The sequence below is a fragment of the Vanacampus margaritifer genome, chromosome 1, assembly GCF_051991255.1.
Source record: "Vanacampus margaritifer isolate UIUO_Vmar chromosome 1, RoL_Vmar_1.0, whole genome shotgun sequence".
NCBI classification, from domain to species: Eukaryota; Metazoa; Chordata; class Actinopteri; order Syngnathiformes; family Syngnathidae; genus Vanacampus; species Vanacampus margaritifer.
In genome coordinates, this window is record NC_135432.1 from 25,140,320 (window position 1) to 25,167,268 (window position 26,949).

Here is a 26,949-nt window from a genome sequence, read left to right on the forward strand (position 1 = left end):
GACAAAAACTCAAGCATCTAGTAAAAAGTCTTCCCAGAAGATTAGATGCTGTTATAGCTGCAAATGAGGCATCAACTCCACATTTTCTTCCATTTTCGCTTTCTAAATGGCTATCGGTCAGGTTTCCCACTGCTTTTGTCAATACAGTGTAACCTTATGCAAACACACACCACAATTCAAACATCAGGTAGAGCATTCTCTGCATCAACTACCTTCTATTGTCTTGGTTTCAAACATTAGGACAAAGGCCACAACGAACCCACTGAAAAGGTTTCCCAGCAGCTACTATATATGAGAATTATGACAAACCCCTTTTTGCCTGGTTTTTGCTTGTGCAAATTAGCCGGAATATGACAAATACTCGCATTCATTCACTCTGCATGATCATATCCTATACAAGAGCTTTAGAACATATTTTACTTGTACATAGGCAATGATGTTCCATTTTGACTGAAACTGTCAAAGACATTTTAATTAAACAATAAGTTTGTTTTTGCTGTGGTAGTTTGCAGTGTACCACTGTACGGTTTTATGCTGAGAGCATTTCCCAATATTTTTGACTCTCTAGTCTCTCATGAAACCACTTGACTCATTCATAGCGCCTAACCAGGCAAAAACACCACAATTTGTCACTGCATTTGAGGTAACTAAAATCTTGTTATTGTTGTTGTTATTGGCTATGATCGCACTGCGGGTCTTAATGCGGGAACGGCCCTTTGAACTTAGAGATCAGGGAAAAAAAAGGACCCTAACATCACCAACCAGTTTCAATCTGACATCACTCGACAATAGAGACACAGACAGTGAATGGCAAAACATAATTGATACAATTGGAAAAATATTTATCTCTTTATTAAATATAAAATTAATTTAGTTAATCGAAGTAAGTAACACCACATTACTCAACGTGATTTGGACTGACTGCATTAACCAGAACAAACAATTTAATGTAATCAGCCATCTGGTCGGAAGTGGGACAATCCAAGTGGGATCAATCCGACTTCCTCAACTGCAACATTAATTTGGTGAAAGAGCCATTGAAAACCATTGTACTTTGGATCCTTGTAATTTGATCTGTGAGGATTATTTTGATTTCAAAATGTTATTGAATGTCATTTGACTGCTATCACTAATCTGCATGGTTTTTATACTAGTTGCAAGCATACAGTGTTTGTTTTCGCCATGCAAGGTGCGGAAATATCAGAAATGTCCGGATGTTCGTAATTTTCCACAGGGAGTAAATAGCCATCATCTCATAGCTACAGAGGAGCAATGTGGTGAGGTGAGGCTTTTCGATCTCCTCATTTCATGGAGATGTCTACTACAGATGACGTTACATGATCATTGTATTCAAAAAGTCAACACTGTTACTCAACCCAACTTTGCAGATTTTCATACAATCGTCAATAATCTCACAAGTGCTCTTGCCCGCCCAGGCTTTTGATAACATATAGGGGTGTGACCTGTCCGTTTCAGACTGAGGCTGCATTGCAAAAAACAAAATCAAAACAACAACAGCAAAAAAAAAACAATATGTATACGACCTAGAACCACGTATGAAAGTGACCCAGGTCAGATTTGGAAAAAAAAATCTGAAATGAGCCGTTCAGACTATCATAGAAAAATCAAATGTTGGTCACATATGGGCAAAATAAAAAATCTGATTTAGGTTGCATTTGCCTGTAGTGTAAATGTAGACAGCTAAGTACAATAAGGTATAACTTGTGAAGCATCACTAACACAATAATGAACAATTGTGAATTACTTGTCAACAAAAACTGAGCATTATTACCTTTGTAAAGGTAGATAGCTCATTGAGTTGCGCACAAGCTCATAATCGAGTAAATGACATAACTGTTAGCATACCAATGGACATCCAGTGGATCTTTCTTGGGGGAACGCCTTCCGGAGGGTTACACTCCAGGACGAAAGGTTCTCCCTGCTCAACAACAATTGGTTCGCTTGTCTCCTTTGGAAATTTTGGCATACCTAACCAAAGAGAGAGGAAGCAAATAATTAAAAAACAAACAATTTATCATGACAAACATTTGTCTGCAGTTGGTAATAACAGTTCAGCTTTTACAGTTACTTACTAGGTACTATCAGCTCAATTGTCTCCGTCATGGCGGTTCCCAGCTTGTTGGAAGCGTAGCATCGATATTTACCCTGGAATCGAGCAAGGCTTTTGTTTTGAAGCACAAAAGTACCATCTGTAGCAAGTCGGTCACTTCTGATTGTTGCAGGCTGCGGAGGGATAAAGTCGAGGTCATCTTTCGTCCATCTGTATCTGCAAAACAAAAGGCAGGGTGGTGAATTGAAAATTATAGAGCTGTTCACAGTTTTTAAATATTAGCATACAAATATTGTCACTTACTCTGGGGGAGGGTTTCCCCTCGCTTCACACCTGATAGTCACAGTGTTGTCGTAAGGAAGGGCGATTATGGGCCCTGTAGTGTGAAATGTAATAGTAGGAAGCTGCCCCACTGTCGTTAGAAGACAGAAACATGCAATGTAAAGACTCATAATATGAACCAAAAACAACATTAGTATACATGTACAATCTAATGACCGTAATAACATGACACTAATATTTTTTTCAAAATGGTCTAATATACATTATACTCCAGAGATTATGAATGTAATCAAAGTGTGCAGGTCGCGGCAAAGGTGTTTCTCGAGTTGAACAAGTTTTGGCCTGACCGCCAGGGAACAGAAAAATGCTCCCGTTATTGTTGGCCATCTACTAGTTGGACCTGTGAGGCAAATTTGAAATATTTTCCGTTAACAAAACAGTCCCATTCCTATCATATGGTTGATTACATTACAACACTGACCACCACTGATTTTGCAGGTCAGACTAGATTGACGTGACAGCACATATAAGCTAAAATCTGATTGGACAACAAAAGACATCCACATACTAAAAGTAATGAAGCCAAAAGAAATGTTACAAGATGAGGAGTGAGACTAAATAAATACAATTTCGTAGAACACATTTTAGAATTGAATTTGTAAATGTATAAATCGGTCAATGCTTCTGATTCTGTTCAGAGCAGCAGAGAAGGCCTTGCTAGCCAATGTGGCCCACCAAGGATTCATCTAATGTATTACCAATACTGATGGCGAGCTGATCTCTAATGACTCGCCTACCTTCAGGAGGAATATTGAGACTTGTGGCCTCGGTGCTCAGAGCCAGCAGCAGGACAAGCCGGAGGCTCTCTGCCAGCCTCATCACCCTCCGCTGGTCAGTGGACACAGAGGAGCTAAGGAATATGTGTCGAGGAAGATCAATTGGCAATCCTTGGACTTTCTAAGGCACAGCAGACCTGCAGAGCGGCATTTAAAAACATGGTCATGGTAAGTCTAGTTCATTTAGAAGAGAAAGTACGATAATGGCATTGTGAAAGCCTCTGATCTAATCAAATGCAGAACTGAGTGAACCTCCCAGATGAAAAGTTGTTTCTCCACAAATGAACAAGAAAGCAGTGTTTAAAATCAGCTCTATAAATAGCAATTAATGCAAAATGGCTGGCTGCCAGGGAAAACAAAAGAAAAACATCGATAAGACTTAAATGCCATAAAAAACTAATCAAGTCACACATACTTCTCATGGCTTTTTTCCTGAGAAATCCTATTAAAGATCTATTCAGTTTTCTTGAGACAGTTGATTTTTTTTTTCTTCAAATAAGCTTCCCCTCAGGGAAATAATGATGTGCTTTATTAATTTGTGTTTTGAGAAAAAAAAATGGGATTAGCTCAAGGAGTCTATTGAAGTAATACTGTACTCAATTTCAGAAAAGAGAACACAATGAACATAAGCACAAATCAACAATAGACAAATATGTGATTCCAATATACAACTTGAAAATTAATTACTGCTAATTTTCCGTGAATAACAACCCCCCCCCCCACCCCCCAAAAAAATTCACCCTTAAAAAAGTCCAAAAAAATTCTCTATCCTTATGTATAGTATAATACGGTCCCCTGTTTTGCAGATATCCTTTATTACCAGAGTCAATGAAGAAACATGAATATATGTAGTATTGAAATGAGTATCTACACTGTAACAAATTTCTGTAAAATACTTCACTTGGCACTTGTTAGCACTGGTTAAAGCTGGAGGAGACGTCAGACTAAGGAGCAGACAACACAAGATTGTGTGTGCTCTTCATGTCCGCTTTCATACATTATAGCTCATTTGGTGGTCAATAAACGGAGTTTACTGACTAACGTCTCTCATGATCCATATGTGGATGATGCTACAATATGTTCATATGTATCAATATGGTGGTGCCCACGATTAGATTCAAGGTGATGAGTGAAAATTATCGTACAAGTAGTATATGGTATAGGTTCATAACATTAGACAATAAATAACGTGTTGGAATGAAAGTACCTACATACAAATGGTATATGTACATATGTTTTTTTCTGACTTGAAGGTAAAAAAAATACATATAATTTGTCGCCTCCAACATCACTGAAAAGTAAAATGTCAGTCCAATCAAAAATAAATTTGAAGACTCTCAAAGGATATATCAAAGCAACAGGTGAAGAATATGTGGTAGATTATCTTTATATGTTCAGTAATAAATAAGCAGTAATTGATAATTAAGTGATTCAGGGATTCAAATTTGAATATAAACAGACTTATTAGGAACTTATGGAGAGTGTTAAAAACGTCTTTGTAAAGAGTTTAAAATGTTTAACATAATTAAGATTATTTGAGAACATTTCTATATATCTGTGCAATGTCATCTTTGATCTGCTAGTATAGCCTCTTTGAAAAGAGTGATTTGCGATCGACTAGTGATGTCTGATAAGGGCAGAAGAGGGAGCTCTAGGCGCAATGCTCATTCTCACTTTAGCCGCTGGAGAAGACGCATTTGTGTCCGAGTGATCATTGATATCTCCCTCATCCAGGTATGAAATAAAACTTTTTGCGCATTAACATAAATAAAAGAGTCACTAGAAAGTTTGTATTGAACTACTTATGTGATTTTGAATGTTGTAAAAGCTGTATCATCGTATATATTCCCTTGTTAGATACGCCAGTTAAACACGACCATTATAGTTGGTTGTTTATGAAGAGGTCACGTGAAGTGTACATGGTCGTACGTTGCAGCTACTGATGCAAAGATAGCCAAACGGTTAAAATGCTTATTTGTGTTAAGAATTATTAGTACTTTGTAGGAACATATTTAGAAACTTTATGGTAGAAATAATAGACTTTAGATGCAGATCTGTCTATGTATTGTTCATGTGTGTGTTTTTGTGAATATTCAGAAGATAAAAAAATCTCGCTTTAGCCGCTGGAGAAGACGCATCTGTGTCAGAGTGATCATTGATATCTCCCTCATCCAGGCTGTAACAAATACGGCCATTTTACCCGGACAAAAAAAATTAATTATTTTGATTTCAATAGAGCACATTCTTCAGCTAAGGCCACCCTGGTCTACCTCGTCTGAATGAAAATAATCAGAAAATTCTGGGCAATAAGTGGGAGTAATGCATAATACAAAGTGCGTGTCTGCTGCCACACACCATAAATATTTTCCAATGCAGCTCCATCTACTGGACGTTGAGGTTTCTAAGCCAGTGACACTATTTCCTCAATGTGCACCACCCTTTGTACAAAGTACCATAGAAACTATGTTAGTAGTTCTTGTTTCAATAACACCATTCAAAATGAAACCACTTTTCACACTTGGTCAAAATAATAATGGCGACTTTAAGAAAAGGGGGTAAATGATGTCACCACCGCGTTACTCCTGAATGTCACACTTGATTTTAAAGTTAACTGTCCATCTATCCATCCACTTTCCTAACAGCTTATCCTCACGAGGGTCACGGACATGCTGGAGCCTATCCAAATTGTCAATGGGTGGGGTACACCCTGAAATGGTCGCCAGCCAATCGCAGGGCACACATAGACGAACAACCACTTGCACCCACAATCACACTTACGGACAATTTGGAATGGTCAATCGGCCTACCATGCATGTTTTTGGAATGTGGGAGTAAACTGGAGTACCCGGAGTAAACCCACACAGGCACAGGGAGAACATGTAAATTCCAGAGCCAGAATCAAACCCTGCACCCCCGAACGCCACCGTGCCGCCCTAAAGTTAACTAAACAAAATAAATAATTTCATATATGGAGAAATGTTTGGAAAAATGGGTCTCTCATTCCTGTTTAAATGTTGGTTATATTATTAAAATATATTACATTTTGTTAATATTATAGAATTAAATATGAGCTTTTGCGTCCACCGATGTATTCAAATGCCATGTTCTTGTAGGTATGGCCTTAATGAATTCAAAACAAATCCAGTCATCACAAATCAGTTAGCATCATATGTACCTTATTGTTGTGATTCTGCTGAACAACGCAGCAGAACACTTGTCTGCAGATGACCTTATTTTTTTTCCCCCTGCCAGCCTGTCTGGTGGCATTGCATGCTTACGGTAAGACCAACTGGCACAAAGGCTGAGCTGCAGTCTGCTTCGATGGCTAGATCCAAGTATCAGACTATAAATTGGCTTAAGCCCACCGGCGTTTCACGGATTAGTTCTCACAGCGTTGAGTCTGTGGCGGCATCCTTGGCAGTGCCAAATGGCTTCGCCCTGCAACTAATCCCGCTATCAGAAGAATGAAGGCTGGATGTCCACCGACGACTAAGTACGACTTGTAAAGATGTGAGTGGGCATGTTCTTAGCAATGCAGGCTAATGTGGTAATTGGTGTTGACTCGATTCAAGAGTAAGCTGCTTGAATCTCGAATCAATTAAACAAATTGAGAAAGCATTATATACTATACGGACTTTTTGTGATTATCTTCCACTGGATTAAATGGTAAACAAAGCTAGCTAGATGTTTGTTCTAATGTAGTAAACACATTTTCTCACATGGTAAGCTGCTTTCATTCTTAGTCTTGTACTATTGTAAAGCGCGAGCTCACATGCATCCCCACACACAGCTTTTGGATGAGATATGCATTGTCAGTACAATAGTAAAAGGGGTTGGTGCCAGGAGAGCCAACAGGGTGCCGCTTACAGAACGGCCCTCAGTAATAGGCAGTAGCATTGGAGTTTAGGCCTTCCCTTTAAATGTGTGTCAATCCCAAAAACACAGCATCAATCGGAACCCCGGCACATGACATTCACGTGCCAAATCCACACATGTAATTGCACCCCTGAAATACTTCATCATGTGGGAATCTGTAACAGCCTGCAACTTGAATGATAATCATAACACAAATAATCTTCAACGTCAGTGTAAACAGAAAGCTAACATTTCTTTCAGTGTCATCCAGCACCTGAACACATGGCAGATCATGGCCTTAAAGTCTTAGGGATTGTGCTACCTAAAACAGAGCATGAAAAGTAGCTGTGGCTGCTCTGCTACACAACTAATCCTTGTTAACACATAATTTGACACAAAAAAAAACCTACAACCTATATATGAGCTTGTTACATCCACCTCCTGGGACTCAAAGTTTCATTTAGATAAACAGCTACTTGAAATGACTACAAGACATAATCCCCACTAAAATGTTGTGTGTAAAAAGACTTTTGAGTAGTACTTACTAGTTTTTGAGTCATTCTACATCCTCAAGTGCATGGGGAACAGCTACAACTCCAGAGACAGCACCATGAGGGGAGCGTTCCAACTCCTCCTGTGAACTAACACATTTGACATGTCCTTCCTGCTCCACCTCAGGCCTGCCCCCTTGAACAACCCCCCCCTCCCCTCCCGCACCTCCACTCAAGGGTCCTAAAGGGGTGACAGGAGAGTCGCTCAAGTGACATATGTCGCCAAAGCCTCTCGCTTGGCAAAAGACGCTCTCTAAGCCTGTGACAATGACTGGGACAAAGCCTGCACTGCGGGGGCTTGTCGGGAGCATGAAAGAGGAAATATAAGCATGTCTCTCGCTGCTTTAAAAAATTTTTTTGCTTGGATCCCTCCATCCTCCTTCCACAAACTATGCACGCCCATTTACACTGTGCTCATGATTTCAATGCAATGTGTCAGAGCTCCATTGAAAGGAGCAGGGAGTCATCTTCTTTTTGAATATCGGATCTTTTGTACAGGGAACTGTCTTTGCCTTGATTTGCTCCAGGCTATTCGTACAGTAACTGGAGGAATGGGAGCACATGCTTGAAAAAGAAATGATGTTGTTTTATTTTCTTGCTTCCTGTATGTTGTCTTTCCGATCTTCTTTTTTTTTTGGTCTTAAAGCACCAAAACTTTTCTCCCAAAGTTAAAATCACAACTTCAATTTTTGAATAGCTAACACTCGAAATAATCATGGCATACTATTCCACTCTAGTTACAGGATTACACATTACATGTGCCATCAGCGAGATCTGATAGGTCACATGGGACCTAATGCAAGCGGACTGTACCAGCGAACAGCAAAGTGAACATAACATCCTGGAGCCAAAATTATGATGGGTGCTTCCTTAAGAATCTGTTTTTGTTTAATCATGCTAAAACTTTTGGCACTGTCTTGTGGCATCATACGTTACAGAAAGTGCACAAAAAAGTAGTTGCATATATATACGCAAATAGGTTCCACAGAGTAAAGCATGAACATTAATAACAAATGGCCAATAAGTGTATTGCATAAAGCCAACAAAGATATTACTATGTACATTTAGCACAGCAAACAATGACTCTAATAATTGTCAATGATTCGAGAGGGTGTTTCGAAGCAGTTGTCAAACGACCTGTTGCTGACTGAAGTGTGTATAGCTGCTGTAAACACAAAGAAAACAACTGCGAGTGGAGCCCAACGGACCTGCATGACTACTCTATGCACGTGCTCAAAAGATCAGTCTGCATCTGTGACGTAACAGCTGCTACCTTCCCAAACATAGACAACAAACACGATCTCGTAGCTAACAAAGAAAATTACTTGGATAGAAAAGTGAGGGGGAAAATTCAATCACAATAATTTAAATGTAAACTAATATAAACCTTAGAATCATGATAAGGCAGTGTTCCCCACACCATGTTAATACTTAGGCGGGCCACCCAAGTAAATTGGCCACCACCCAAGTAGATTTCAAGAAAATGTTATTTAAAAAAAAAAAAAAAGATTTCAAATCTGTGGGAAACACTGTAAGGAAATGAGATTTTTAGGTAGTTTTGATTTTGGTATTATTTATTTTCATACATCTTGTCTTTTTTGTTTTTTGTTTGGCAGATGAGTCTCTGTGTAGGCAGTCAATATGCAGTAACTCCATATGAGTGATAGCATGATGGCTGTATATAGGATGTTGACCCAGTTTATGTTGGTTGAGATCCAATATTTGCATTCAACATTGACATTTTACACTGACAAACCTGCAGTGCATCCTATTGCTTTTCTAATAATACAGTGGATAAATGAGAGACAGAATGTCAATTAAAATGAATAGGTGTTTTTTTTTTCATGCAGGTACAGTTCCTGTATTGCACATGTGTCAAGATCCGGTCCTCGAGGGCCTGAGTCCTGCATGTTTTCGAGGTTTTTCTACTCCAATGCACCAATGATCAGGATAATTATCAGGCTCCTACAGAGCTTGCTGATGATCTTAAATATGAATCAGCTGTGTTGAACATGGGAAACCTCTAAAACATGCAGGACTCAGGCCCTCGAGGACCAGACTTTGACACCACTGCTTATTGGATGTTATTAAACTGTGACGAGACTCTATGTGACTCACTTTTACATTAATATTTTTTTGTGTTTTAATTTGTTTTAAAATGCATTATATATGTTGGAAGATATAAGGACGGTAGCTGCTAAAAACATGTGCAAAGACAGAGAACTGCAGTATGTTCCACCCAAATTGGGGAGATAACTGTTTTTCACCTTTTCTTTGTTCCTGATTTTTGGCAGTGGCTAAAATGCAGCCCAGTGACGCTCTTAAGCGTCAGGCATGAGTCGCCCTTCTCTACTATGCAAAAACTTGACCAGTGGCCACTCAACACTCATATAATGTCCCCATGTTTCGAAGGTGAACAATCTAAGTTGATTTGACATTGTGAAAGCTACCAACATTTCCATATAGTGGTATTTGATTGACAGTTAACAGTTGAGCAGGGCGTGGTTTCAGCACACCCACAGCGTTTGATAGGCAAAGGCTTTATTTTTCATCATTTTAAAGCCTCATTTTATATGCTTGACAATTTTTGTAATTGTTCAAATTTGTTGAGGTGTTTTACAACACTTCTTTGTCATATCAAAGGTCAATGACATAAAGTATGTTTGCTTTAAAGGGTCTTAACCCTATTTTCACAATTACCTGATAGGTATGAATGTTAAATCATTTTTGTGAGTTATGACTTAATACCAGACTAAAGTCTCATGTGGTGACGAACTGACAAGGTTGTTGTACTTCTTGTTCAGCGGTCTTTTGCTAATTACAAGTCTGTTACTTGTGTCTTGAAGCATGTGTCTTAAGTATGTAGTTTTTACATACCTTCCAGCACACCTATGCAGAGCTTGATGTCAGTGCAAATAGTTAACTCAAGCATTATTGTGCATGGAAAAACAGTCAGTGCTGTGTGAGTGTTATTGCAAAGTCATTGTTGTCAAGTGAGCATGCACAGATAACAGGCGCCCAGGAAAGGAAGGTGTAATGATGGGTTAATACAGCCAGACATCAGAGAAGCTTCCAGACACACTAACTTTTTTTGTTGTTTGAACTGCAAGAGAGATGAAGTTGAAAGTGTCTCAGATATATCGATGTTCGCAAACAACAATATTCTCTTCAGCTATAAGGGAAAGAGAATTTCTAACTTCCATTACTTGGGCAAAGGAACATCCAGCCAGCCGTGTTCTAACATAAGGCACTTGTTTTTCATTGGATCATGGATTGCTATGTATTGTCCTGTTAAAGTAAAATGTATGTCATGACTGTAAAACCCTGAACCTATCCATATTCTACATCACTTGTCTTCCTTAGGTCCATGATCTTATCTTAGCTGATTTTGGACAAAAGGTGCATCCAACCTGAACTGGTTACCAATCAATCACAAAGCACACATTGACAAAATTACTATTCACAGTCATTTTCACACCTATGGATAATCTAGAAGAGTCTTTCGCACTTTTCACATTTCTTCCATCTGGCAGATTCTACATGAGTGTCACAGCCAGAATAAGACTAAAAATCAGCATTTACCCACACACACCATCAAAGTCCGGAACAAATTCTGACATCACAGTTGAGAGCTGAGAACCACACTGTGCAATCTTTTCTTTCCATAATCCTGCTCACACGTAAATATTTGCATCGTCCAATACTTCTACAACCTGCAAAACATGAACAAGGAAATGCCTGCAACTTTCACACAAAACTACTATTGCTACTGAAACTGTCCTTTTTCAAAATTGTCCTTTTAAATCTTTGTTCTTATGTAGATTGCCTAACCAAATACACCCCCCCCCCCCCACACACACACAGTATTTATCTTTCATTGTAACTGCTCTTTTTCCTGTCTTATTAGTAACTACAAGCATCTTCAATCATGAATGAATCTACAAGCAGAAACCTTACTCAATATTTGAACCGTGAAAATGTGACTGTAACACTTGTTACAGAAAAGTGTGTAAAACAAAACACATAATTGATCATATTCTATAGTGACCTGATTTAGAAAATGGCTCTAGATTCATAGCGATAAACTATTAATCTTGTAGAAACGTTGATCGATATTTAAGAATTTGGCGTCACTGCGACGGAATTGTTAAGAACAGTAGACCTTGAAATCTGACATCTGTTGATGATGGTCAAAAAAAAATTGGCGTCGAGATCAATAATATTTGAAACAATATTACCAAACTGTCACCAAATACCATTTTTATTGACTGTAGCTAGTCATGCTAGTGTTAACGGATGTTAACAAGTCAGTTAAAAAGAATGAAATGTGTCGTCGCTGTCACACAAGCATAAAATGAAATTAACCACAAATGTGATTTAAAACATAACACGTAAAATACACTACATTTTAATCAAGTGGCTCGTATATGGCAGGTACCAGCTATCGAGCTACTAGCTCGCACAAGCTAGCATTGCAGTCTACATTTTCCCCTCGAAACGCATTCTTGTCAAACATCACAAAACAGACTTTCAAAATGACTACTAGCAAAGATCTTTGATGATTGTCACTGAAACACCCACTGGCGCTGGAAAAAAGTATATTTGTCATTCCTTACTGTCATTTTTTTTTAGAACAAATGTGGCAAAGGGCAAATAAATAAATAAATGACAAAGTGAACCCTTTGATGCTCGGGAACAATTTGGATGGAACCTCAAGTTCAAATGACATACCGATTGAATAATATAAAGTAGGCTTAGTTCTATCTAATATTGAGGCGCCATTATCTTATCTATGAGATGAATGTGTGTATTAGTTGCTACTTGTCAGTACAGTCGTGTGTGTCTCGTATCTGTTTACACCTCAACAAGCCTGTATTCACACTGGAATTCACGCAAACAACTCACGCTGACACATCAAAACCCGCCCTTCCAGTATCATTAAAGTGCATTTCTTTTCAAGAAGTAGTACACATTGGTTTGCACATGTTTAGTGGGTAACACCAGAATAAAAAACATTCTTTATCTTCAAATGCATACGTAGTTTTGCTCGTGTTCTTAATGCATACATTTGGAGGAGATTACCATGTAGTTAATTGTAGTTTCTTCCTTTTCCCCACAGTTGTTGAAACGAGTTACCATAAACAGGGGCTGGGCTGGCACACAATTACACCCTTTCATTCCGGATTCCAAAGAACACTTGAAGCTGTATCTCTCCTTTACAAAGTTTCGCCATTCATGTGAATTTTATGCAAAAGCTATCAACTGTTTCAAAAAAGTAACATATCCTCCACAGAAAGTGGTCGTTGACTGCGAGAGACACATCACAGGGTGGCTTTCAGGTGTGCTTTCACTCTTCACAGAGAAGAGAGACAGTGTGGAGACAAGCAGTCACACTCAGCTTCCTCCATTCAAATACCAGCGACCTCACACCTTCTTGTCAGCGCCACATATTGTTCATCACTGAACCGGAGAGTCCAACTTGAAAGTAGTGCTTTGCTCCGGTATTAACTAAGCTGCTAATTACGTAGTTCATGGGATCATCTCTAAGGCCTTAAGCGGTATTTAGTTGGCTTGTTGGAGCAGTTGAATGGGAAAAAAGAAAAGACACTCGCAGGATATAGCATTAATGCTACGTTGTTTACGTTTTTAGCATGAACAATAATGATTTCCTTATTGTATGTCTAGCTGACAGAAGATTTATCATGCTGGCGCTGCCACTGGATGTCTTTCTATTTAGAGTGTGTACTGTTGGATGTTAGATAACAGAGGTGTCAATCCGTTTTAACACTTGTAGACATTCTTCTGTACATGAAGAGCTTGGAAAACGTTTGTTGCATGTGTCGTGATTGCACAGATTCTTGTCCAAGCCCTGGCCCTCCCTCTACTGATTTCGAGTTATCAAGTGGAATCCTGAGTAAGTTGCAGAGTAATGATTGCAATATTTTTCTAACAACAACACACACCTACTATCAACAGCTGATGCAGTTGTGTTGATACTAATATGAAAATGCAATACATTCATATTTTGTCCTGCCCCTAATAGATGTAATATAATATGCTTGTTAAGCAAAGGCAAGTGGTCAAAATATCCTAAAAAGATTTTATCCCACAGCTGCTCAGTAATTACCAAAATAATTGTTTCTGTTTCTGTAAGGATTAATACAACCTGTAACTGTAACTGTATTTTAGTGTGCACATATCATGAACGCCATTCATGCATTTGCAATTAAATTTTCAGATAAATTCTAAAAATATTGAAGCATGTTATTATTTTTTGATTAAGATATCAAATTATAGTCATTTACTTGCATTTCTTTCCTGAACAGAAAAAAAAATGTTTTGGAGGATGAATGTGCTGCATTAATACACCAGTGAGTTAACTCAAATTGAGTATAAAAAGGTTAATTCCTCATTCCTCTTAAAATTTGTAAAATGCTGAGAGCTCCACCTTAAAGCACTTCATGATGGTGGACATACGGAGAATTTCATTTATTTATTTATTTTTACTGTGAACATCTGCATACTCGTGGTATTGTTGCATTTTCAACGATTTATTTTTTTCATTTTCTTTTTTTCAAATATTTTGTCATGTCTTTTTTCTCTCCCCATGGATTTCCTCCCCGTTTCTCATGGAAAATGCACAAAATATTTGTTTGCATTTTTGGAAGATTTTTTGGCATTATTTTTTTCCTCCAAATGCATTTCTATCACCGTCAATTATACGTGAATTTTCGCTATTCATGGGCTGGCCCAACCCTTTGTATTTCACATGCAGTTTATTCTCCAACAACATTTCCTTTTATCCACCAATGGAAAAAAATATTGCATAATTTAATGAGTATTTTATAACAATAATACAGAAATCAATTAATTTATATTACTGTGAGTGATTGAGATATTTTGCATAAAAAATGTGCAATTAATTAATCGAATGTTGAGAATTGCGTTAAATATGTTGAATTGATGTTTGTTTAATTGTGTCTTGGGGAAATAGAAGTAAAATGGAGTGCACTTCTGCGCTGCAACCAGAAAAGGTGCTGCTGTTTCAAACAGTTTGTGACCTGAACTGCAACAACACTAACATTAGTTAAGGTCGAAGGCCATATAGTAATATATTAAAATGATTTTTGTTTGTAAATTTTGTGTGTGGATTACTTGAAAAGGAAAAACTTGTTTTTTTTCTCCATTATTGTTCTGACAATCTGCTTTATCAACTACAAGCAACTATGAGCTGCTGCTTCCGCAAGCACAATGCTCGTCATGTCGAATTTACAATTGTCTACATCAGTTTGTTTGCTTGTTTTGGTGTAATTTCCAAATAATTAGTCATGAGATGTTGGTGCGAATATTACACTTTAAATGTTCCATCCCTCCATTTTCGTGACCGCTTATTCCTCACAAGGGTCGCGGGGGTGCTGGAGCCTATCTCCGCTGCCTTCGGGCAGTAGGCGGGGTACTCCCTAAACTGGTTGCCAGCCAATTCATGACTTAAAATTTTGTGCGAAAAAATTGTAATTCAAGGTATGTTTTGTATGGAACAAACACAAGTTCGTACTGCAATGGCAAAACCAGTTAGCGATCCCTCATTAAAATAAAGGAAGAACCTGACTACAGGTTCTATTACAACTGCTTGTACGCACAAAGTGACGACTTGTGATAAATGTGACTTTGTGTGTTGTTTAGAAAGAGCAGCTGCTCGTCGATCCTGTGGATTAACATTCATCTCTAAAGGGCTCGGATTACAGAAAGTAACGAAGGTTCTCGTCACCTGCCCGGTCTTGTAGCATACGCACACTCTGAACCCTCATCCTGCATTTTAAACACAGACAACATCAATGTCATGTCCTAAGCCTTAGGTACACAAACAGTGGGAATGTCCGGTCAATAAGAAAGTTTTCTTTCTTTGTGCTGTTGCATCTGTATGCTTTTTTTTGCTTTGACAGTCTGAGCCAAGATGTTTTTTCTCTCATTGTCTAATACAAGGCATAATTAAAAGAAACATCTTTTATTTATTTATTTTCGTAACGAAGAGTAAAAACATAAGGAATTGTGTGTTATTATCTAATCATTTATGTTGTGAACATCTGGAATAAAAATAGCAATATATGACTTGCCCTCATTGTCATGATGAACTGAGTATCGATCATCGATGTGGCTGTTGCAACATGTTGGGAAAACAAGGTCTATGAATCACATAAGGAGAGCGCCTGCACTTTCATTTTCTAACAAATCCAGCTTTGACATGGCCTGATGCCAAAATACTGTGGTATCTCTAAGTATGGCTACAGACTTTCTCGTTTGAATTCGTTTGAATTTTTCGTTGGGCGTATGCTCATCTTCTTCTTTGCTTATTTGTATTTGCAAGGAATCTTGGTCTTTGTAGTAAGGACTTGTATGTGCAGCGCCGTCACACTCGCTACATGGGCCTCGCTTAAATATATTCAGTTCTCCGCGGCGGTTTTACCTTGTTTTCTGTCTATACAGCGACAAGGCCACAGTTTGTAACTATACACACATATATAATATATACGAGTGGCACGCAAGTCACCGGAAAAATTTTAGGCAGATGTAAACACACATGACGACACAGCAAAGAAGCATATTTTTGGAGATGGAGGAAACTGACTACTTTATTCAGCGTGGTGAGTGACATAAATATGTTTTTTATTGAACGTAGAGCGCTAAAAGCGGAAATGACGTCTATTTGCGTAATGACATTGTCCATACGTCGCGCATACGAACGGGTTATTCCAATCAAGCATAGTGACCATGTATACGGGAGTAACTCTGTCCGCCATGCATGTAAACAGTTTATCTAAAATGTTTCAGAAACTGGAATTATGACCTTCAGCCTAATATTGACTGCATGTAAACGGAGTCACTCTGGGTTCTTGTCAAATAGCACTAACAGACTCAAATGTATTACACCAGTCACAGAACATCCAAATATGTCGTATGTTCATGAAAAAGATGCTTAAAACTTGTTTCAGTTGAATGCATCGAAAATTGAAGTCATCAAACAACTAGGCTCCTCAGGTTGTCACCTGTTTAGGGTCACTTTCTAAAAGTGTCAACAGCTAGAGAAACCTACGCTAGTTGCTGTTGCTGATCATACTCTTCCACCTCACAAAACTTCCATTTTATCTCATTCTGAAATACAAATGATCATTCACGTTTTGTCTCCTAATGTGTTGACTAGTACAATTCTCAACAAAACTTTGTTAGATCCTCTCCAATTAGTTTCGATCGCAGAAGGTCTTGTCTTCATCTCATAGGTTCAGCCACATCACTTCCCATTCTGTTGTCTCTTCATGTTCATTTTAAGATTCAGTACAAAATAACACTACCTTTCAGTGACCTCAATGGTCAGGTTCATCCAAGCTTGGTGGATCTGGAGTCATTTTACTGTCATGTGCGGTCACTGTGGTCTGCTGACCGCTTTGACTTACTGTCCCTCACACAAGATTAAAAACTAAAGGTGATGTAGCCTTGCAGTCCTTTGCTCCCAAACATTGGCATACACTTCCATTTGAGCTAAAACCTATCTGTTCCATAGACTTCTTCTTTTTTAAACAGCCCAAAACACATTTTTTAAGGCAGGCATTTTGGTAAGATTTGTTTGTTTATACTTTTTTTTTCTTGTAGTAGTACTACATTGTTTGTAAGTTTCTTATTTAACCATGTGGACCACTTTGTGAGCCCTGTCTGTGAAATGTTTAATAAATATCATTGACCTACTTAATGGAAGCAGCACTTCTTGCTCATTCATTTACAAAGTACATGACTACTGATGGTGATCACATCTGACTACTGTGGCACTGAAACACAGTCTTGCTGGACAAAAGTAGGGGAGACTGGGGCTAGTTGTATCACCTTTTTTATTACTAGTACTATTTTTATATTACTTATAAAAATTATATTACTATATAATAATAATTATTATATAATTATATTACTTATATTACTATTTTTAGTATATTTATTTTCATACTTGTGTCAGTGCAGAGTTATAAGCCACTAAAAAGAGGGAGTGAACATGTGACATGTTGCCCCACTAATGGGTAAGTTGTCACACTATATGGGGTAAGATGTCACACTGGATTTTGCAACTAATAAAACAAGGACAGAATTATCAATTTTCTCCAGTTTTTTTTATTGTCTGTTTGTCTTTACAGCCAGAGAACTTGTGTGTCATTGATCTTGAAAAGCACAAGCAAAGCATAGTCACTGAGAAAACTTTAACATAAAATATGATGACATAGATTAAAGTCCTTTGGAACTGCTGACATGTAGGTCATAGCTCTCAGCCTCAAATGCCTATTTTGCTTCCCTTAAACTGGAAATTTGAGATTAAATTGAATAAAAAATGAAAATAAAAAATAAAGGATTTTCAGTTAATAGATGAATGGATGGTTCATCATGAAACTAAAACCAGTCCTGATGTGGGCATACAGTAGTTCCAACAACAACTGGAAAATTAATTAATGAGACAAAACTAATTTCGTCACTCCTAGGACTAGAAGGGTAATTCTAGCATATGTAAACCGAGTTGCCAGAGGTGCATTTTTCATTGGCCCAGCCTTTGCATATGTGACAACAAACCCCAAAATGACCGAGACAAGTTGCCCCAAACTACCATAATACTTGCTCTAGTTTAAAGTTAGCTTAAAACAGAGCAGTGACTGAGGCACGACAAGATGCCTGAATCTTTTTTCTAAAGAGTCCAAATAATTTGCTGCTGGAATTTATCTATGAACGACGCCTGTTTCAAAATATATGAAGTTGAAATTTTTTACTTAGGGTTGTGCAAAATAAATAAATGGCCCTCAACTCAGCTCACAATGTGCTATTTTCTTCCCAGAACGTACACAACCCCTGACCATTTATACGAAGAAAACTAGTATTCCACTTTTTTGTTGCGCCCTCTGGTGGAGAAGAAAATTGCAACGTGACAACTTACCCATGATACAACTAGCTCGGTCACCCCTACTTATTACTTTTTAATTAATGTGAGCTTGTTTACTTTACAATAACTCCCAGTAGAAATTCTTCGTCATTTCAGAAATAATGACATTACAAATACTACTGTAGTAATATTGCAATTTACGAGACTTAACAGCATAAAGGAAAAAAAAATGTTTTGGTATTTAGTGGAACACATACGTCACATCATTTCTTGTTTATCAGATGATTCACAAATAAAACAATCTGAATCTTTTATTTGAATAATTATGGTGAATTAGTCAAATGGCATTAAGACGTAAATCCTGCTGAGGCACTTTATTAGCTATCTCAGTAAGATGATGAGCTCAGCTTGTTTTAACCTGGTTTGCACTTAATCTGTTAATTAATGTTCTGGACCCGGTCCAGTGGTGCTCGTGAAGCAGGTAGGTCTAAATTACACATAAGACAGCTTCCATAGGAGCTGCACCTTGTATCGTTCAGCCTGACTTACAGCCTGTCCAACATGGAGTGCTGACAAAGGTGCGCCTGTGCAAGCGTTAAGGTCTCGTTTCATTTGCATTTCTGGAGGTCCATGACTGAAAGTGATTGTTTCGGTCTGTACGCCTAATAGAATCGGTCCATTAAAAAGTGTTTGGAGGATACTTCTCTATTTGTTGAGCTCTGATGTTTGGCGGAGTGAGCAAAATGCCAAGGCCATTGCGGTGGTCCAAATTTCTCTGCATGCAGATGATACATTACTCGACACCTTTCGGGGTGACTGCAGCAGCCGTGAAATAAATAATGGCTTCATCCAGGGGCGATTCTAGGATCAGACGTTTAGATGCTGCTGACTGCACAGTGCACACACAGTAGCATCTTGGTTTTATTATTAACAAAGGTGCATACCAAACGCGAACTCATAAAGAACACTTGCACTGTCTGATCATCTGTAATGTTAACGGGTGCTGCATCACCAAAAAAAAAAAAAAAACAAAAGGGCTAGACAAGCCTTTGGTTTCATACCAGTTCAGTATTTTTTCGTTCAGGTTCTGAATGCATTGTTACATGACTTTAACCTTTCTGTTGTCTGGTTGAACATCACTGGAAGAAGAGACATGACATATCAATCAAGTCACTACATTCAAAAGCAAAAATTATAACAGGTACCAGTATAAGTTAAGCCCATATAAGCAGGACTTGTAAGTAATTAATTAGTCATTTAAATCAGTGCCAATAATGTTATTTATTTATTTATTAGGAAACTAACTGAAAAGGTGTGTAATGTGTTACATAACTTCATCAGGACACTGTAATTTGCAATAATACAGTACAACAAATTTCTGTAAAAAAAAAAAAAACTCAATGAAATATGTAACTATTTAAAAATATGTAATTGGCATGAATTCAATGACCTAAAAAAGCATGGATACGTTTGTCTCACGCACGCACACGTTCCTCAAGCTTTCCCAATGGGAGTCACACCTGTTTCCAACTCTCACAGACATCTAGACTAACACAGACTATTTTGTAGGTTAAAGCTCAGGTCCAGTCTTGCATTCTAGACAGCTGGGACAAGTGGGTAGGAGCACCCTATCGCATGAGGCATCGATCCAACCTTCTGATCTGATCTACGGGACCTGGTCAAGATGACCAGTCGCAACCGACTTCTACAACCAGATGATAAAAGACAGTCGTGGAAGTCATTCATCCATTTTCAACACCACTTCATCAGATTTGGGGTACACCCTGGACTGGTTGCTTGTCAATAATAGGGCAAATACAAAGACAAAGAACCATTCACACTCACATTCACACTATCAGAGTTGGAAATCCAACCATGTTTCCTGAACCACTACGCCATCAGTGTCTAACAGACTAATACACTAATTAGTATTGCCAATAAATGTAGATTAAAATTGAGCAGAATAGAATAGAATAATTCTTTACCATCCTTTGAGGTCGAATATTGACTTTGGCTTACCAGCATAGTAGTCAGACAGCACAATAATACAGATATTGACATACATATGTACGTATACTGCTAAAAAAAATTTAAGAACAAAATATTGCAAAAAAAAATCTAAACAACTAAGGGAACACTTTGTTCCTTAATTTTTTTTTTAGCAGTGTATAAACAAACACAAAAACGGAAGTGAGTTATAATAAGAAAAAAAAGTACTGTAGAGGTTTAAAAAAAAAAGTGAAGAAACGTCATTTTATATTTACACTGGGTGCTGCAATTGTTGTGCAATGTCAGATTTCTTCGTCATTAATCTTCAGAAACTCCTGCTGTGAAAAGCAAAAGATCGATGTAAGATGTAAAGATTGATCTCAAACCAGGAAGACGATTTATGAGTCTTCCCGATCTTTAAAAGACCTGAGATTTGTATTCACACCTGCTATTGAGGTATCACCGCATACTATCAGCAGGAAAATGTGTGTAGTTACGCAGAGTATTGTTCAGATCTTGAGCAACAAAAGAAAGCTGCATCAACACAGACGGCAGGAGAGATGGTGTGGAATGGTGGGGGGTCTGGCTAGTGGAAAATATCCATTGCACAGGAGAGGGAAATCCATGGGAATCTATTTTATTAGCATATGAATCAAATTCCAGCAGCAGGAAAGAACAGACAGTCAGTCGAGTATCCACAAACAAGTGAAGATGAGAGGGGGAGAAAGTCTGAAGTTCTTGGGCAAACCATGATGAACAAACATGAACGGCAACATTCTATATGCTTGGTCAGGGCTGGCCAACAGGCTGCTATTTGGAGACCTTATTGTGGCTTCACTATCTAGCAATCAACGTGTGAGTCAATCTTCAGAGATTTTCCTTCTTCTTAAGAAGAGAGTGGCTTTAAAGTACCGGTATGTGTTCTAACAAGAGCAAGCCAGCCACAAGTATGACTTATTTCAAATGCAACACAAGGAGTGTCAACACACCCACACTTGTGACATAAAAGTAATATTTTGAAAAATGTCAGGTGCGTGTCAGGGTGTGACACATTAGATTCTTCTGATAAAACTGCTACCATAGCAACATTCATGCCGCCATTCACAGACAAGCATTTATGAGTATTTTGAAGAAAATGATCATCCACACATTTTCATTTTGATCTTCAAATGTTTGAATTTTCTCCAAAGAGCATTTGTCACATAAAAAGTAGTTGTAGATTTCCCTCTCCTTTCAGTAGGTGTGCAAAACATGTACTTGCCTTCCTAATTTCCTCAGCATTTTACGCACACTCTGAAATATTGAACAGCTGCAGAGAAAACAAAGTATACGTGTACGTGTCAAGACATGTTTTGATGCGGGTTTTAAGCTTGATGAGCTCTGCTGGGTACTTGTGGTCGACCAGCCAAGTCTTAACAAAGAGAATGAGTATGCACACAGCAGCCACAACGTCACAGACAAATTCTTTTCTCTTATCAGCAATGAAAATGAATGGCGCCGTCAGACAAGTTCTTTTACAGTGACATGGCCAGATTTTCAAAAACGCCACCCGTGGAGCTCCTTATTCTACAGGTTTCAGGAGGGAAAACAAAACAGTGCAGTGATCCACAGAGAAATCGGCAGGAGGCGACCGTATACAGAGTGGATGTTTACTTCCTCGTCTGGGACTTGCTGTCACTGTGTTCTGCATTTTTGTCTCAAAGTGAGCGTTTGTACTAAAAAGGGGAAAAAAAGAAAAAAGAAGCAGTCTCAACAGTGAGGCTACTGTTCAAAAAGAAGTGTCCAGATGAATGCGTGTGAAGCCATTTCAAGTGCCAAAATACCATGCTCCATCTAATGTTTCTAAAAATGAGTCACTTCTGACTGATTACATGAGTATTAAAAATAATAATAATGATAAAAACAGAACAGAACCTTTTTAGTTGACTTTACCACACTTTTGTAACTCCACAGGTTATGGGCCAAAGCACTTCCACTCCCTTCAGATGAAAATCAGCTCGGTACAATGTTTGTGGAATACGATCCAAAGTGATTATCCTGTGGTGTGGGCAGACTATCGTAAAAGTTAAACCTACTCAATATTTCCACTTGCAAATCTTTACAGCATGTGTAGTCAACTCTGTGATTCTAGTAATATCAAGACTGACCTGTGAGTGGAAGTACAGTATGCTGCCACTGGACACCCGGACTACCATAAAATACGAAGAAGGAAGATCAATAGTAGAGGAAGACACGGAAGAAGCGAGGCTGAATATCGACACCCTCTTAAAAGATTGGCCTAAGTCATATTTAGACCAAACAAAAGATATTTGGCCACCTCTGCTAAAATTGGCTACATCCTGAGTTAAACAGAAATTATTCAAATGTTATTAGTTTGCTGGTTATCTGTATAGCATTTACAAACTCCTCATCAACTTTATTGTGGTACATGACTTGGGCTACACATTGTACCAAAACTCGATACAACCACCAGTTACTCCTCCATTTATGTCTGCAAAAAGCTTTATGTTCTTCCTAATCCTATCTGGATAGTGTTGCATTTCACACGGCAACTGTTTTTTTGAAAAGGAGACTAGCAATTGTCACAATTGACATTGCATTCCAACCCCTTGTCATGAGTGGGGACCAGGGTTTTAAGTATAGTGCAACTTATAGTTTGAGATTTTTTAGTATAGTTAATTTTTTATTTGGTTTTGACTTTTGTTTCTTAAATGTAGTCACTATTAATTACTTTTTAGTGCAAGTTTGTTTTTAAATTGCTTGGTTTTCATTAGTTTTAGTATTAGTTTGAGTTACCCTTCAGATAAAGAGTCCTAGGAGTGACGAAATTAGTTTTGTTTCATTAATGAATTTTCCAGTTGTTGTTGGAACTACAGTATGCCCACATCAGGACTGGTTTTAGTTTCATGATGAACCATCCATTCATCTATTAAATGAAAATTCTTTCTTTTTTATTTTCATTTTTTATTCAATTTAATCTCAAATTTCCAGTTTAAGGGAAGCAAGATAGGCATTTGAGGCTGAGAGCTATGACCTACATGTCAGCAGTTCCAAAGGACTTTAATCTATGTCATCATATTTTATGTTAAAGTTTTCTCAGTGACTATGCTTTGCTTGTGCTTTTCAAGATCAATGACACACAAGTTCTCTGGCTGTAAAGACAAACAAACAATAAAAATTATATATATTTTTTAAATATATAGAGTATTTATCGACTGCTAGATAATAACAAAAAAATGTTGACTAAGTATTGTAAAATAAAGTGTACTACAATTCCCAAACGACTGTTCGACCTTCTTTCTTCTGTATGGCCGAACTAGAAAATAAATAAACACATTTGAAATGAACCCCAAATGCTCATTTATGATATTAATTGACAATAGCAAAAACAAAGGACATTTTCGCTATAATTGTAGACAATTTTAGAAAGTTTTATAAACATTTCCATTTTTGTTTTTATTTTATTTCCTTAACAAAAATGTTTATGTCTTCATTACCTAATAATAGCCTTGATGGGAACATTTAAATATGCCTTAAGATGTCCATCCATCCATCCATCCATTTTCTTGGCCGCTTTTTCCTCACAAGGGTCGCGGGGGTGCTGGAGCCTATTGCCTTAAGATGTTAAAAATCATATCTGAGTTCCCTGCTGAAGTTGTGGGAATTCATCAACACTTTTTAAATGGAATGCTTTGGAAACACCTTTTTTTTTGTCCCCTTCGGGCCACCGTACGCATTGTTGTGATGGTCAATTGGTAAGTGTGCTAAAAAAAAAAAGAAACAGTTTCTGCATGTAATAAATTAGCCACTGTATTGGCTGTCACATCACCACATCACTGTAACTCACAGACAATATAATGTTGTCACTTTCAGAGGGCAAGTCCAAGTTATTGGGTGCAGGTTTGTAGGGCAGGCAACACATTTAAGGCATCAATTGCCACTATGTTGTGATGTTTTTTTAAATTGTGACCACCCCACCCTTGCTACCCTAAAAAGCCACATGACAGCCCTTGCCTCTTTTTCTCGGACGGGGTGCAAAGTTATTTGTGCCCCCAGTGTGATGCGTTGACTTCACCAAACAGTTGTCGGCTACACCAGTCATCACCTTTGCCCTCGGTCGTCAGGAACCAGCAGGGCACAGAGCCAGACGCTGTGGCAACAAGAACAACGCTCAAGACATTTACCGAGTGTCGCTAAAAGAAATCCACATGCTGGATCCTAATCCCTCGGTGGGAGGACAGTTTGATTTAGCTCTCGAAAGCTTTTTTTTAGTCAGCGAGACAGACAGAGTGATGACCCAATCATCTTGCGACAGTGACCCCTCTATTTTAAACCGCTGTGTTAACTGTGGTGAATTCTCCCGCCAGTGACTCCTGCAAATATTTCACAAGCATTCCAACTGTGCACTGTCTGTCCTCGGAGGAGCCCAATAAATCGGCCCGCCAAATACACACACTCATGCACACTCACACAACGTTTTTATTCTCTCTCTCTCTCCCCCTCCCTCTCCCTCTCTCTCTCTCTCTCTCTCTCTCTCTCACCCTCCCGGTCATCTTTTGACATCATCAAACCAGTCAACTGGTAGAAGAGTTGTAATTCTTGTGTTTCCTTTAATGCTATGAAAGAAGAGTGTTGGTGTGTAATCACAGCAGACACGAGCCTGGGAAAAAGATGGCATTGCCACCTGGCCGTCTATATCAAATAATCTATAAAGCTGGGATTCTCAACTGGTGCCACAAATCAAAAGTGGCTTCTGGGTAGCTAAATCAATTAGGTATGAGAATCCAATTATATTTTGGCAATATCTAATGTTGATTATTATTATCTTATCTATATTTTTAAATGACAGAGACAAAAGTGTGTTGAATTAAGTGAAGTGTGGGCCTGTTTTTTTCCCACACCGCTATCAGTACAAGGACTCAACTCTTGAGTAATCACTGATACCAAGTACTGATATCACTATACAGCATTTTCCCTTAAAATTGCTTGAAAGTAATGAAAATTTTCTAGTCTTCAAGTTTCTAAGTTCTAATTCCTGATCGTAAAATGGACACAAAAGAGCGGTGGCAATATTGGTATCAGGACCAATACCTTGGAAAAAGGCTTGGTATCAGCCCGATATCGATTCCTGGTATCGGCCCTCTCAAAAAAGTACATTTAGTTAGAACTTAACAACCACCGGAAAATATGGTTCTCCAGACAAGACCAGTTGAGTTTGCCGCCCTCCACTCATCATCAAATTGCAGTTTCTACTCATAAAAGCTCACTCAAAGAGATGTATGTACACTTACAGCATAAAAAATCATTTAAACACACAAAAGTGAATTCCGACTGTGTTTCTGATAGCTGTTCTCTTGCATTGCTCAGACGAACCCCTAAAAATATTCATGTATGCAGAATTCTCCGAATATTTCGGCAAAATCATCGATATGCAAAATTTGATTATTGCCTCTCGTAATGCAAACTCGATCAACAGTGGGAGAATTAGTCACACACTTTTTGAAGAGCAGCCTTCTCTCTCACAGACGTTTTCTTGCTCCAAATTTCAGAAAGATTTGCGCTTATTGAAATTCTTATCGCCGTTCCAGCGCTTATGAGGGAGCTTTGAAGCAATTTAGCATCTTAATCCACTTCAATAACTTTATGCATATTGAGAAACAAAGGCAAATGAATCCCTTCAAAGGACAAACATGTAATCATGTGCAATCCACTTAAATGGTGGCAGAAGACCAGTTACAGAAGATAAAAAAAGTCTATCCCCAAATCCCCACTCAACCCGTTGAAATACCACGTTTTTGAGACTAAGATGAATAATATATATATTTTTGTATCAAATAATTTTCAAAAGAGCAATTAAGAATAAACAACGGAGAGAATGAACTATTGTATAGTAGGCCTATACAATTAACTAATCATATTCAAATATTTGTTAAATGGGAGTCAATCAGCACACACCTGCCACCATTTAAAGTGCCTCTGAATAACCCCCCAAATATTTCAGAGGTTCCAGTAGGTTTTTCCTGACCTTTTTCCCTTTTGAAGCAGAAGCCTGAAGGTTTTGTGCTAACACTGACTCGTAATTTCCTCCACCTTGACAAAGGGCCAAGTTCATATGGAAGAAAAGCAGTCCCAGAGAATGTTGTTTCCACCATCGTGCTTTGCTGTAGTAAGGTGTTTATTTGCCGATGAGTTGTGTTTTTTTGTGTTTGCCAAATATGCATAGCCTACCTTTTGGAATTATGGCCAAAAAGTTCACCCTGGGTTTCATCCGACTGCAATACATTTTCTCACAAGCACTGCAGAGGTAAGATATGCATTGCCACCCTATCCCATTGCCCAGAAATAAGAAGAAGACAGAAGATTGTTGTCACATGTACTAAGCATCCCTCTCATGCTGTGGAAGCTCGTACCGTGGCTTGTGCTATAAGATGTGATGACAAAAATGTTGTTTTCTTTGTC

General features: G+C 38.2%; 1 protein-coding gene across 13 annotated transcripts in view; it reads right to left on the minus strand.

Moving 5' to 3' along the window:
* The window catches only part of LOC144033962 (neural cell adhesion molecule L1-like protein), a 73,506-nt gene that overhangs the window by 43,247 nt on the left and 3,310 nt on the right, over positions 1-26,949 (minus strand). For 12 of the 13 annotated variants that reach the window (XM_077542492.1, XM_077542510.1, XM_077542428.1 and 9 more), the window contains exons 1-5: positions 7,590-7,730; positions 3,151-3,326; positions 2,375-2,483; positions 2,094-2,287; positions 1,867-1,989 (exon numbers count right to left, since the gene is read on the minus strand). In XM_077542492.1, coding sequence (XP_077398618.1) covers positions 1,867-1,989; positions 2,094-2,287; positions 2,375-2,483; positions 3,151-3,232 — 508 coding nt within the window. In that variant the 5' untranslated portion in view covers positions 3,233-3,326; positions 7,590-7,730. Of the gene's footprint in view, positions 1-1,866; positions 1,990-2,093; positions 2,288-2,374; positions 2,484-3,150; positions 3,327-7,589; positions 7,731-26,949 lie in introns of those variants that run through there. The other variant, XM_077542410.1, reaches the window with a different exon arrangement.